General features: G+C 44.4%; 1 protein-coding gene across 1 annotated transcript; it reads left to right on the top strand.

The window, feature by feature from the left end:
- Nucleotides 1-1,043: 1,043 nt before the first annotated feature.
- lpcat4 (lysophosphatidylcholine acyltransferase 4) lies at nt 1,044-13,826 on the top strand. The gene is made up of 14 exons (XM_056300657.1): nt 1,044-1,183; nt 1,428-1,571; nt 2,410-2,773; nt 4,274-4,386; nt 5,342-5,402; nt 6,511-6,569; nt 7,526-7,560; nt 8,576-8,630; nt 8,842-8,924; nt 10,415-10,540; nt 11,269-11,425; nt 11,889-11,981; nt 12,228-12,363; nt 12,965-13,826. Exons 2-14 carry the CDS (start codon nt 1,482-1,484, stop codon nt 13,141-13,143), a joined length of 1,551 nt encoding a protein of 516 aa, XP_056156632.1. The 5' UTR covers nt 1,044-1,183; nt 1,428-1,481; the 3' UTR covers nt 13,144-13,826.
- Nucleotides 13,827-14,817: the final 991 nt, after the last annotated feature.

Raw genomic sequence — 14,817 nt, 5'->3', positions numbered from 1 at the left:
GTGTCCTTGTGTGGGTGTGTCGGTGTGAAAGAGTTTGATGTTGGTTTCAGCACCACCCAGGGTGGATAACAATAATGCAGTTGGGTAGGTCACATTAGGCAAACTTGATAATCAAGAAATAGAAACTGACAGTCAAATCTGTTTGTAGATCGCCAAGTAGCCCGCATATAAAAACTGTAATTTTAAATGATAAAGGTGACAGTCTACTTAAGTTGTAATATGGGTCCAGTGATTCAACCATTCAGTCAGTCGATCGTCATCTAAACTTAGCACAAAAAGTAAGGATGTGTGTGTTTGGTAGATTATTTCTTTGTTGTAACAAGGCTTCTTGGCAATAAATCTTATACCAGGCACCTGGTTGTCAGCAGCTGGGGTACCAGAAGCTCAAAACAAGAGTCAACAGCAAAATAAGCTGTTTGGCATTGGCAGAGAAGATTTGGCAAATTTTTCATGGGTGCGACCCACATACTCAGCTCTGCTGCTCATCCCACAAATGCATGTTCCTTACACATGTGGCCCCATTTAAAAGGGAAATAAACAGGCTTTCCAACGGTGTAAGATTTATTGCCAAGAAGCCTTGTTACAACAAAGAAATAATCTACCAAACACACATTTCCTTACTTTTTGTGCTAAGTATATATAGCCCATTTCCTGGAGAGACCAAGTCTAGTTTTAAATGATAAAGATACTTCAGTCATAATTTGGGTCAATCAGACAATCAACCAGTCAATCAGATTTTACACATGTAGCCCATTTTGATCAGCAACGTGTGATATAGTGCGCTTGTTAAAAGAAGAAAGCGAAGAAATGGATAAAAAGAGTAAAAAAAAAGTTTTTTTTTATCCAGATAGCGCCGATGATGCTGAAAGAGAATGGCGTGAATCGAAGACAGAAGTAAACGGAGAGGCAGCGTTACAGTTTAACGAGGCGGAAGTCAGGCGACGTGTTTGGGCATCACATCATTTCATGTCCCCCGTGCAGCAGCCGGGAAGCGGCGTCTGTGAGTGACTGGTTATACTGGTTGGAGTGGGAGTGGGAGTGGGAGTGGGCCTGCCTGTCAGGCTGATGCTGAAGGGGCGGGACAGGTGTGAGGCGAAGTGAGAGGGAAAGAGTAGCGCTAGTTAGGCTGGCACTAGTTTCTCCTCAGCCTACGTGTCGCCAGGTCGCGGGACTACTTCTCGTGGTGAGTCTGACGGTGGTGCTCCGCACGGCTGGACTCGCGGTCAACTCACTGAACTTGTTTTAACCGTGCGCGCGCGCGCGCGCGTGTGTGTGTGGTGTGGGGACTCTGTGATCAAGCTGTGCATCATTTAGTTTAGCTACTTCCACTTTTAGACAACGTGTTTGATAGGATACGAACTTATTTGTTTTGGGGGTTTGTTTGTTTTACGAATGTTTGACCGGGTTTTCTTACTCTCTTACTCTAGACAGAGCGGTTTGTGTGAGTTTTTCTGTTCGTCTGTCGGCGGCGTTGGTGAACCATGGGGAGACGCGACGGCCGGCAAGCAGCGCCGGAATATCCACATCCATTTACTCACCAGCTGAGGCTCAGCAGCTCCCAGAGAATACGGGTAAAGCGCGGCTTATCACGCGTGTTATCACACACACGCACACGCACACACACACACACACACACACACACACAAACACACACACGCTTAGCTCTTGTATCAGCTACCAGGCGGGGCGTAGGAACCCCGTTAAAAAAACTAAAAACTAAAAAAAACTTAACGGCCATGTTGTAGGGATCTTTGGGTCTATTTGTTCCCTACATCACTAAACTCGTCACAATTCTGTCTGGTGGGACCTCAAAACCTCCCCTCTGCCCATGTATGTCCCGTTAAGAACCGCGCTGGGGGGGGGGGGGTCTGGAGACTTCTCATACCGGTGTTTGCATGTTGGCCACGACAATATTGCATGAACGAAAATGTGGGGGCGTGGAGTGGGAGTGGGGGTGGGGGGCTCACCAGGGGGAATCGCCATTGGGACGTTTCGGATTGTTGCGAGCTGTATGTATTGAGATGTTTAAAGAATAAAAAGTAGTGCCATGATTTCACCAGATTTACACAGCGTTTAACTTTGAAAATCCCATTTGCAAAGAATCGATCACTTCAGTAATGATTAGGGTGATTTTTAGAGGGCAAATAAGCCATGTTGTCCAAGAAGTTATTAAATCGGATCAGTTATATTCGCCAGATAACCAGGACTATTTTTCTTTAAGAATATGCAAGTTTTTTTTTTCCGTCAAGCAGTAAACTGCTTTCTAACGTGACAGGAGGGCCCAATTTGCCTTCCATTGCATCCTTTGCAGTGTGACTATTGCAGATTTGTATATTGAGATGCTGATTCGGAATGATGTAGGCCTATTGCTCAGCCCCACAATGATTTTTCTTTTTTTCTGCCATCCAGGGCATCATCCTGGGCGTTGTACTTGTCCCGCTCCGCATCACCCTGGCCGCGCTCTTCTTCCTCATCATGTGGCCTCTGGCCCGTCTGCGATTGGCCGGCCTGTCCGAGGAAGAACGTTCCCGGCCCGTCACAGGCTGGCGGCGCTGGCTGTTCCACCCAATCATCTGGCTGCTGAGCCGAGCCGTGTTCTTCTCCCTGGGCTTCCTGTGCGTAAAGGTAAAAGGTCGGCGGGCGGACCTGAAGGAGGCGCCGGTGTTGGTGGTGGCACCCCACAGCGGGTTCCTGGACATGCTGGTTCTGTGTCCGACCCAGCTGGCGACGGTGGTGTCCCGGTCCGAGAACACAAGCCTGCCAGTTATCGGAGGTGAGACCTTCGATCCAGTCGGTCCTGTCTGTGCTATGGGAGGGTGGGAGTGGATTCAGTCCCTGGCCAACGAAGCCAATCCTGCTAAATCTGATGTTGCATTTAGGCTTTAGCACTGTGATGGTTCACTGAAACCAAAGCAAAAGCGATGCATGCCGATCGGTGGAGGGGTCGTTGTCACTGTTCAGTGTCGGGGGATTTATGTTTCGTAGTGGGTTGTAGAGAGAAATGGGGTGTGGGTGTCGTTAGTTCTGAGATGGCAAATGGTGGGATGAACAAAAGTAGTAAGCATTTCAGATTGACATGGGTGGAGCGCAAGCAGCGGCAAATAACAACTTAAAAAAAATACTTGTTGCATGCAGGATCCAGAAACTAAACAACATTCATTGGGACATGTTGCCTGCCGGCCTAGTAGGTGAGGAGACTAATGTTAAAGAAAAAACCTCCTATCCCCTATGGCTGAGGTTAAATGGCTGTAAGTGACAGGGATTGCTTATTTTGAGCATGATGTGGTTGGTGAAAGGGACCTTGTGTGTCAGCTGCAAGAGGGTCGCATTCATCTAATATAGCAAGATATCTTTATTTGATATCCAACCCCCCCCCCCCATTTTTAGAGATTTGTTGGCAACTTATATTTTGGCATAATGCCAAATAAGCACCATTGTGCTGAAATGCATTACTGTTGTGTCCACCAATTTTCGGTCCTTTTTGTTCACTCCCACGTCCTTGGGTCTCCCTATGAGTTGTTTTCCATGGTAGAGGATGGTTTGAGGTAGTAAAAGAGGGAAGGGATGAGTAGAAATTGAGTTTGTTTTTCTGATCATTGGGGGAGGCTGAGTTGAAGAGAGCCTTTGGTCACAGCCCAGGCAGTCAAGTACAGGAGAGGAAATGAGAGGGGGGTGGGGGTCTGGGAATTTTGGAACCTCTTATGCGGGCAGTCATGAAAAATGGGATTGATTTGCCAATCACTCTCCTCGTGGTGAAACTGGAGTTGGAAAGGGACAGAGGATACAGAAAACGTATGAGGACTTTAAGAACACATCACGCCTGCGTTTTTTTTTTAGCCTTGAGAAAATGAAAGTGCTGCTGTGTGAAAATGGGCAGCTACTCCACCATATCTCAGTCTTTCATGCAACCATGTGAGGATAAGATTGCATGAAAGACTGTAAGGAATAAGCATGCTATATATTTTAGAGCACCACAAAACAAAGTATGTGTGTTTTGAGTAAATGGCGTGTCCACTGCCCGACCCTAATCATTAACCAAACAAGAACAATGTTGTTGGAGGGGAAGGGGTAAAAGAAACATGAAAATATGCAAGGAAGCTCAAAGATAAACAAGTGACTCACTCCCCTGGCTTCTACCGTTATGACTTCCTCTCCCATTTAAGCAAGCCAAATCCTTTCTTGCATAATGTTTCAGAGTGGACTCTGCCTTGGGTTCTGGTTCTTATATATATATGTGTGTGTGTGTGTGTGTGTGTGTGTGTGTGTATTTCAGCTCTTTTGGAGTTTAACCAGTCGGTGCTTGTGAGCAGGAAGGATCCAGAGTCGAGGAAGAAGGCAATCGCTCAGATCACAGAGAGGCTGACCTCCAATGGCTACTGGCCTCAGGTAAACTCGGGAGCATCATTTGGTCAGCCGCGGGACATAAACTGAAGGTGTGTTCGGTCACGAAGCCGCTCGTCGCTGGTTCGACTCATTTTCTGAGAGCCAGAAAGATGGGGGTGATTTGGTATCATGGGCGGGCAGCAATCTGTAAAATATTGAGAAATACTGAACTTTTTTGGGGGTGGTAGGAGCAACATAGCGCCCAGCAATAGCCAATCGGATCCAAGCGTTTTACTTCTTACCTGCCATGCTGAAACGGCAAACCGAATTTTGGTTTCCGCTGAAACGAAAATAAATGAGAAGTTCCTCACTATAGTCTGTGGAGTACCAGTTTTATAGTGTTGGGCTACAAGACTATCGCAGTGCAAACAAACATAAAAACGACAAAGAGGGAGGTCACTCGAGCAATAAATGCATTGATAAATCACTTGAATTGATGAACGTTGTAAGTACATATCGGAGCTACTTGGAGACAGCAAAAGAATATATATATACAGGGAGATGTATAGTCTCAAGTCTTGATTATATGAAGCTTCCCTCATGTCACAGCCAATGCCATCATCAAGGTGAGGGTCAGCGGTCATGGAAATGGGTCTGTATTCAAACCAATGTTTTCTCTCTATACCCTGAGGGGGCAGGTTGACTGCCGGCAGTCAGATAGGGCAATTACTAGCCAAAAAGGATGTTTATTTTCATCTCTGGTTTGGGCATCCCATCAATAAGTGATGAAAAAGCCTTCTATTAAAATGTCCCCGGTGTTGCACTCCCTGTGGTTCATCAGACCTTGGAAGAAAACTGTATAGGACCACATCTGATGCGAGTACTGAGTATGACAAGTAGACGAATAGAGGGTGATAATATGTCCGTACGATCACTACAGCAGCAATACAGAGACAAAAGACACAGCGTTGTTGAGAACGTCTCTCATCGATCACTCTCCACTGCTTTCTCTGGCCAGATGCTGATGTTTCCCGAAGGAACCACAACTAATGGCAGTGCCCTCATCAAATTCAAGCCTGGTGAGTCACAGGAATGATTCAGGTTGGTAGTAAAACGGTGAAATTGCTGACTTAATATCAGCATGGGGAGATGCCAGTATTCAAGCTAAACCCGAGGGCACGTGTGCGGATCACAAGGCATCATTTAATGTTGTTCAGCTGCATATACAAATCGTTTTTTGCATTTGCAGCTCATACAGCTGGCCTCCCTCTGCATGTTTTATCTGCCTCTGTGTTATCTGCCTCTAGCCCATCACAATGATGATACTAAATTTCAATGCCAGTCTGACCGCTTACATATTTGGATTTGATCATCCAAAGGGAAAGTGAAGTGAACAAGACTTGGACTGTTGAGGTGTCATGGCGTGTTGGTTTGATAAGTCAGGCTGAAACAATGGTTTTAGGAGAAATGAAGGCCTCCTGACCTGCTCATATGTAGACGCTAGGGTTGGGTGTAGGCAGGTTCTTCCCGCTTCAATATCACCTACAGTAAAATGTGAAAACTGCAATAATCCAAAGAAAAAGTACAACCAAATGCATTTATTTTAAGCCGCACATGTTAAAGAAATGTAAAATGTGAGTGTGCTGCCCCGATTAAACATTCAGACATCTCAAATTCAAACATTCAGCTGTAGAAACGATTACTGCAAAACCCTTCACGGCATCTGTTCTTCAACACTGCGACTCAAGGGAAATGCTTCTAAATTAAAATCATCAGTTTAGTAGTGCGATTTTAGCACTGCGTCAGTTTTACCCCCTTACCTCTGTTGTACGCATCCGTCTGCATTTTACCACCAAGCTGAGAAAAGCGTGGAGTTAGTTCGAAGCTTTTTCTGCTCCCTGTGCCGAGTTTTGTCAGACGTCCCTTTTGTATTTCTTCGGTTATCAACCTGATGCGAAGTTCAGGGGGGAAAACGTCTAATCTGGTTCTTCTTGACTCGGCAACTGCCATTGTTTGACTGCTGCTGTTGTGAATTACCCGGGAATGGATGGCATGCTCCGGTACAGGAGAGGAAAGGGTGTGACGGAAAGGGCTGTACATTCAATGTCGAGTGATTTACTACTTGACAGGAGTGTTTGGTTTTTTTGTTGCAGTGGTTAGTTTCTCATGCTCTTCTCTCCTCTCCAGGTGCCTTCCTTGCTGGAGTCCCCGTCCAGCCCGTTCTGTTGCACTACCCCAACAAACTGGTGAGACTGCCATGTTGAGTAAAATATGAAGTAACCCCAAGTGAGGAACAGAAGCGTCACTTGTTGATTTTAAGTCGCTCTAGATGAGAGCAGTAGACGTTACATGTCTTCTGGATGTCTGGGAAGCGTAGCAGTCTGTTCTGTTGCATACCAACATGGGGATCGCTCGTTCGAATCCCCGTGTTACCTCCGGCTTGGTCGGGCGTACCTACAGACACAATTGGCCGTGTCTGCTGGTGGGAAGCCGGATGTGGGTATGTGTCCTGGTTGTTGCACTAGCACCTCTTCTGGTCAGTTGGGGCGCCTGCTTGGGGGGGAGGGGGAACTTGGGGGGGGGGGGATAGCGTGATCCTCCCACGTGCTACGTCCCCCTGGCAACGGTGGTGGAGGTCACCAGGGGACTCACTGTCAGGTAAAAAGAAGCAGCTGGTGACTCCACATGTATCGGAGGAGACATTTGGTAGTCTGCAGCCCTCCCCAGATCAGGGTGGAGCAGTGACCAGGACGGTTCGGAAGAGTGGCGTAATTGGCTGGGTACAATTGGGGAGTAAAAGGGGGAAAATTAAAAAACAAAACAAAAGCATGTCTTCAATGTAAACGTTTAACCCGTGCTTTTATCTAAAGCCGGCCTGTTGACAGTGCGGCAGTAAGATGAGCTGAAATTCAAATGGGAAATAATAATGTCATTTATTCAGTCCCGCGACATAAAGCAGCCTGTGCTCTTTCGGTCTGGGGTTTCATTTCTGATCATACAAGAATGTTTGCATAAGCCAAGTGTTTGCATACCGCAAAGTCTCTTATATCTGCCAGGTCTGGGTGTGTCGAATTGGGTGTGTGAATGTGTGTGAATTCAGTCACACCATGCCAACCCTGTCTGTGGTCACTGGGCATGGGACCATGTCACCCAGTTCCATTGTGTCTTCTGTTTAATGACCATATTTTTGACTCTTCACCAGGATACCGTTCGCTGGACTTACAATGGAACAACCTGGTGAGTTCTTCCATATTTTTTTTAACTTCCTTTTACCAATCTTATGAATTTAATAACTGTATTTTTGAAAGCAGTTTTCTCAAGCCTGCAAAGTCTTTACTATCAAGGCCATCAGAAGACAGGGATAGAAGTTTCGGTAACACTTTCTATGAAGCTTGCATCTATAACGCCCTATAAGCATCTATAACGCCCTATAAGCATCTATAATGCCCTATAAGCATCTATTGCATCTATTATACCCATACTTTCCTATAATGTGTATTACAAAGACTAACGGCTATGGCTGAAGACTGTGAAATAGCACTGAAGTCTCATTATGCATCTCTACAAAACTTCAGCAAAACAAGTTGGCTGTGATGCATTATGACATTTGACAGATAAACAGATGACATATTTATAATGCATAAATCCGTTTTAAATTGACAATGTATCATAAAGGTGGTTATGAGGTGTTGAGAGGGCATATACATGGTTATAATGACTCTTACAATGACTTATAGCTACACTTATAGGGCGTTATAGATGCTTATAGGGCTTTATAGATGCAAGCTTCATAGAAAGTGTTACCGAAGTTTCTACAAAAAAGGGCAAGAAAGCAGATATCAACTGATAACTTATTGTGATTTGTTAGTGTTCAGATCTGATACACCTGCACAGAGAAAATGTGCAAGTCCATTGCTGTTACAGAGGAATGGAAAAGGATTTTGGATTATCGCAAGGTCCTACGAAACACAGAAAAACACGAGTCTGTAAATTTGTCATAACATTTTAGGCCGCTTGCCCCTGAAAGACGTCTAAGATTATGAATTGGTTCTAGCGTCGGCCTGTGTGGTCACAACTAAATAGTCGCACAAACTAATGAATCGTCGTTGTTGAAAATGAGGATCTGTGAAAGATAAGTAGGTTTTAAAATGGGATCGTAGTGCAGGGATCATGAAGGCCATGCAGCTTTGGTTGTCATTGACCGGCTCACCGATGGTAGGTCCTAACGTGAACCTCCTCCACTTTTTGTCAGGATTGAAGCGTTGTTGCACACAACGTCACAGTTTTACACTCACATGACTGTCGAGGTAAGCTGGTATGGTTTCTACATGACGTTTCTGTCAAATGATTTGTAAAGTTGCTCTGAAAACTGGTCTTGGCATGTGGCTTAACATACAATACAAAAGTGCAGATGTTAAATTTCAAGTCATTGCTCTGATCTTAACGGCATAAAAACCGCTAAGTTGTACATCTTGAAATTACTCTGTAGGCAAATGAAACCCTTCTCTTGTGTTGCAGTACCTGCCAGTTTATACGCCTTCGCAGGAAGAGAAGGATGATCCCAACCTGTATGCTGACAATGTCCAGAAACTCATGGCCAAGTAAGAAACTTGTGCCTTTTGTTTTTGTTTTTTTGTCTTTTTTGTTTAATGATCAATTTACTCTGCACTCTTTCCAAACCGCCTCACGGTATCTTGAGTGCAGACATTTCCATCATGGGGGCATGTTGGTGGGTGTATTCATGAACTTTCATTTTTGTCTTTCAATAAGATGAGGGTGCAGGACAGGTTGCTATACACATATAGGCCTTTTGTTTCTGTGTTGATGACAAGAATGGTTATTACCCAGGTAGAAGCTAATTGGACCAATACAAAATGGTGTTACTGTTACCCTGTGGTTGTTGCCACCCCTGTGGTGGAGCCAGAGCGGGGGCATGGGGGCGGTCGCCCCAGGGCCCACAAGGTCGGGGGGCCCCGTTTGGAGCTCTGTTGCCGAGTTTACGAGCGTCCGTGAACGCACCGGGTCTTGGGACTCCGACGCATTCAGTGACACACTCGTAAAGTCGGCTAATGATAAAAAATACAGTGCAGTACGGGGCCCCTATACATAGATATTAACGGCCCCTATAAAGGCTATAGCCTTTTTTACGACTATTCATGAATGCATCGGAGCTGTGATCCAGCTGTGATTGGTTGTGAGGTATAACTGCGTCACACTGCCAGAAGGGGGAGTGAGTAAACATTTTTACACTTGACAGAACTGGACAGTTTTATGAATGAATTTGAGGGAACTTCAAAATGGAGAAGAAAAAACAGAATCAGGCTCATTCAAATGCAAGAAGCAAGAAAGTAAGAAGAAGCTAATTGCGTCGTGTCGTCCTCTTACAAATTATTTTTCATCTCAGTCAGCCACGACCTCTCAGGACAACCGTGAAGATCGGGTGGATCTGACGACTGACGACGAGGCTAGCAATAGCAGTAACGTGTTGTTTGCTGGATAGGATGAGATGTCCGCTAGTTTACAGTTTTTGAATTTTAAAATGACTATCACAAGGGCTCATCGAGAAGCTCCGCCCCCTTTGTGCTGAGACCCATGCTCCGCCCCTGTGCCACCCGTCCAAAGAAAAGACTTTTTCATTACACTATTTCTAATATGCTACTACATTATTTGATGTTATTGTATTACCATATTGTAGTGTCGCGATGTTGTGAAGTTCTGCATCACTTCTGGGATTGTCTTCCTCTTGTATTGCTGCTTATTACTCATTATTTAAGTGTACTTATATTTTTTTGTCTTTGACGTCTAATGTGTTTGGGGAAATTTCATGTAGTAATGCATTTGAAACAAACTTTCAAAATTTGTTTGAATTTGATTGTTTTCAATCAAGTTCACTTGATTAACTCGTGTGTGTGTGTGTGTGTGTGTGTGTGTGTGTGTGTGTGTGTGTGTGTGTGTGTGTGTGTGTGTGTGTGTGTGTGTGTGTGTGTGTGTGCAGATGCATCATGGGAATGCAGCATGAACTGCATGTTACGAGCCGGGTTGGTCCTTGTGTAAACGGCGGAGGTGCTTATCTGTTGTTTTTGTTCCCCAGGGCACTTGGGGTCCCAGCCACTGACTACGTGATGGAGGGCCGGGTCCCAGTCAGTAAAGTAGGGGGTCTCTCCTTACCCCTCAAGTCCCCCGCCAGGGACACACTTTCTCTGCTGCACAAATATGGGTAAGAGGGGCTCTGAGTTGGTGTGTGAACACCAGTCCCGATTCAAAGACCCGCGTCGAAACAGAAGTGCTTTACGGTTTAACTGAACATCCCCGAAATGAGAACTGATGAATATTTGAAAATCAGGAGGGCCTTACATTTTCCTCTAAAACATGATGCAATACACAGATCTTGTATGTCTTTGCAGAGCAGCTTGTGAGTTTGCTACCATCCAAAGGTGAAGAACCATCCATAAGTGCTCGGCTGATTTTGGAACCAAGTGATGAAAGCAAAGCAGGATATTCAGCTGCAGCTAATAACATACTTATGGATGCTTTTTCACCATTGGATCGTCACAAACTCTCAAAACTGGTATACAGGGTTTAGCTGATTTGTAAGGAAGGTCTGTCAACCAATGAATGAAAGCATTTACATCAAACTTGGATGAATTATTATTTTTTTAATTAAACATTGCATTGACTACTTGCCTGACATCATCTGAATGACGCATTACGCTGATGGCAGTAAAACCCACCTGTGCAGTACTCCAGTTAACATAAAACCAGTAGCATCAAATTGTATGTATTGTCTATTTGGTCGAGGTCACTAAGAAACCTGGATAAAGTTAAATGCTTCTGATTCACTCAAAGTTTTAAAAAGTGACATTGCTGTGTCAGCTTATTTACGAGCTTCTTTTTTTTTACTCTTGCTCTATTCCTTCTCCATCTTTACCCCCCCACCCCCAACAGCCTAGGAGCATCAGAGGTGGAGGCTGCGTTGACCAGAATGATTGACAGGTGTCAGTCAGGCGGTCAGGAATGGAAGGCCAGTGCAGAGGAACTGGTGTCTATTCTTGGACTGCCTGAGAAACAGATGGCCATCGCGATCTGTGGCCTCTTCTCCAAGGTAGAAATCTCCATCTAGTCGTCGAGGATTTTAGTGACTCTGGTTGTGGGTATGAGGCAGCTAACTACCACATAAAGGCCAGCCTACTGGGGGTGGGGGTATAAAACAGCTAACTACCAAGTAATTATGAGTTGGCATTAGTTAGAAATGCTGTCAGCTGTTGCTTTACGGGACTTGGCGAAACCTATTTTCTTATAAATCATGTTGCTCAGCTATTCAATTGTTTTCCATCTCTGGGTATAAAATTTTAATTCGACTCAATTAAGCTTAAATTGCTAAAAAGTGGCAAATGTAGTGATTGTCTTGGTTAAATGGCGGCATCTACATGAACACATTAGGAAAGGTGGAGGTTAAAGGACTATAACATGATGTGGCATTGCTCTTATCGGGGATACTATTGGAGCCATATTACTGTGTGTGTGTGAGTAGCATTACTGGTGAAATGTTTGTGTGTTTTTAACAGGACGACACTGTTGACCTCAGACAGATCTATGTGAGTGTTGCTGCGGTCTCTGGTTTTGTCAGTTTTAAGTCGCTCCTTGGCACCGCTTTCACTGTAAGTATTGTTTATTCCCCCAAAGCATTGGTTTTTGTGCTTATTTTGTGTAAGTTGCCTATCTGTAGTGCAAAATAATTAAATATCTCTTGAACGGAGGCGATAAAGCACAAGTTTTAACTTTTTTTTCATTCTTCAACTAAGAACATTTTCTTAGATGAATGTCAGTTTTCAAGAAAAAGAACTATATTAGAACTGGTTTCTATTTTAGGCCCAAACCCTCTAAAAGTACTTTCTTTGCTTTAGCTGTTTGACGGAGAGGGAAAAGGCAGTCTGGCTGCAGTGGAGTTTTCAGACCTCATGGGGGCGCTGCTAGGTGTACCTCAATACCACACTGCTGAGCTCTACAGTGAGGCCTCACATAAAGGCCTGCCTACTGAGGGTGAGTGTCACCATCCTGTGTGTGTGTGTGTGTGTGTGTGTGTGTGTGTGTGTGTGTGTGAGTGTGTGAGACATGAATGAAAGTCAACCAGCAGAGCAGCCATTCGCCTTCATTCATTTTATATCATGAAAACTGCGACGGTTAAACACATTTGAAGCCTTCTAATAAGGGCTTTGAAATCATGATAGCCTGATCTGTCATTTCATGTCAGACTTGGTTGCTTCTGTGCGAGGGTCTGCATAGTAGGCTGCGCACCCACAGACTGCCAGGCAAAACATTTTAATTGGGTATCATTTTTATTTTATTTTTTTAGCTTGAGCACTGCGTATTTTCATATTTCCCGTTCAAATGACTTGGGTGCTACACAAAAGTCTTATAATGGCAAGAAAAACACTGTTTTTTTTTCTGTCCGTGTGTGTGTATTTCCCCCCTCCCGGTAGGTGAAAAAAAGGGTTCGTCGCCAAATTCGAACACCAGAGAAAGAGAAATACGAACGTCTGGCGGAGATCTGCACTCTACTGAGTGCACTCCTCTTGATTGCTGTTTGTTGTGGCGTCCTAGTCGCAGCGATCTGAAATACTGATGACATTTGTTTCCACAGAGGATCTGCTCAGAGTGCTGACAACCCACCCGACCTATCAGAGAGTGGTAAACGAATACCTGCAGCCCGAGGAGGCGGGCTCTCAACTGTCATACCTGGGCAATGGGAAGGCTGTTAATAACAACGGGAAAATGCAAAACTGCAACAGGACCCTCTCCACCTTTAAGAAGGCTGACTAAGGATCGTGTGTGGTCAGTCTGAAAGTTCCTCTCATTTTGATTGGATGTCAGATCGAACCAGAAGCCAATTCATGGACCTGTTTGGGACGATTCCCCTGACTTTACAGGATACACAGCTAAGTACACGAACAAGTCAACCACAAAAAAAAAACATCGCTGTACTTTTCATCTACAAGTGCAATACGTCCACCAAGGTAATGGACAAAGAATGCTGCTTTAACACTTACATGCCAGTCAAATGTCTGTTAGCCAATGACTCTGATCGACAAAGGAAGTGTGTTTATTTTAAGTCTTATCTGCTAATGTAACAACAACTTTATAACCAAATAAGAAGGGTAAACTGTTGCAAGATGCACCCCAAAAAGCTGATGCCAATATAGCCCCTGCAGGTTTGGAGATTGTTTATATTTGGTTGTTGTTATTTTTTTTTTCTTTTTAAATCCTTGGAAAGGAATCTAATTTACCTAACTGTGTTCCCCCAGACGCAATGAACGTATTGCCATTTGAAGCCATAACATGTTTTTATATTTATAGACCCCTCCGTTTGCTATGTTGTAACGATTTATAAAAGGGACCTTTATGTGGGAGGGACATAAACTTTGTGAATGAAAAGCTTTTTTTAATGTGTATGGGTAATTATCAACATTTTTTGTATAAATGTATTTTATGATAAATGTATTAAACTGTGAATTCTACATTTATATATTGATGTGACATTTTTTTAATGTTTTCCCTCCATCACACTTGTGACAAGTTTTATTTTGTTGCTTTATTTGCAAAGGGCAAGTTGGGTACATTCATACATTTTTCTTTCTTCTATAATCTCAATAGATCTATAACATCTTCCTGCTAACTCCTTTTAATGGTTAAGGTTGGAGAGATGTTCCAATTAACATCCACCTCCTTTCTTTTTTGCTTTTCCTCCATGCATTTGTCTCCTCTGGTAACTGGTGTCGGCTTTCCCATCATCCTTGAGTTTCCACAGGGTGAACAGCTTCCTTCTAGCTTCTCTTCCGCTTTTGGCATGACTCTCTAGCCTTTGAGTTTGCTTTGCTTCTGTTGTCAGGTCTGTTCCGCTCTCTCTCTCTCTGTTATTGACACATTTCCGATTTGGTTCTAACCTAGCCACAGTGGTTGAAGGAGTTGGTGTCATTTTCATCATGTTTGCTGCCTTCGTTGTTCTTTGTGTTGCGATCGGGCTCAGCGTCCAGGAAGAACCGCATGTCTGAGACTCTGACTGAAACTCCTTCCCTGTTTCTTTCTCCGTCGGTTTCTCCCATTCCTTGTTTTCCTCCTCTCTGCTCGTTCTCCTTGTTCTTTTTGCTGGACTCGACATGCCACCAGCCATTTCGATGCCATGGTCTGCGCTGTCCGTTGATTTGGCCGCCTCTGCATTGGTGTTTGACCTCAGACCCTGCCCTTTGGTAGCCTTGCTCCTCCTCCGTTGTCTTTTCAGAGGACTCTGTGTGAGGGCTGGGCCTTCCTCTCTGTCCTCTTCTCTCTCCCTCACCGCTTCACCACATTCTTCCGTTGCTCTTTGTTGTTTTTGTTCTTTAATTACTCTTGGACTCAAATTGGCCCTGGGAATTGTTGGGTCGCTGTTCCCAGCTGTCTTGTACTCAATATTTGTCTCCTCATCCACACTGTGTGACGCACTTGGGCTCTCTGTCTTTC

This window comes from Lampris incognitus, chromosome 20, assembly GCF_029633865.1.
Source record: "Lampris incognitus isolate fLamInc1 chromosome 20, fLamInc1.hap2, whole genome shotgun sequence".
In the NCBI taxonomy this organism is placed as follows: domain Eukaryota; kingdom Metazoa; phylum Chordata; class Actinopteri; order Lampriformes; family Lampridae; genus Lampris; species Lampris incognitus.
The sequence above is the reverse complement of the archived record's forward strand: the minus strand, read 5'-3'. Positions and strand labels throughout refer to the sequence as shown.

Excerpts from the sequence above, each read along its gene's own strand:
- lpcat4 (XM_056300657.1), top strand. The coding sequence starts at position 1,482 with ATGGGGAGACGCGACGGCCGGCAAGCAGCGCCGGAATATCCACATCCA. Across the intron at positions 8,925-10,414 it reads GTCCAGAAACTCATGGCCAA|GGCACTTGGGGTCCCAGCCA; the intron begins GTAAGAAACTTG and ends TTTGTTCCCCAG. Across the intron at positions 12,364-12,964 it reads TAAAGGCCTGCCTACTGAGG|AGGATCTGCTCAGAGTGCTG; the intron begins GTGAGTGTCACC and ends TTGTTTCCACAG.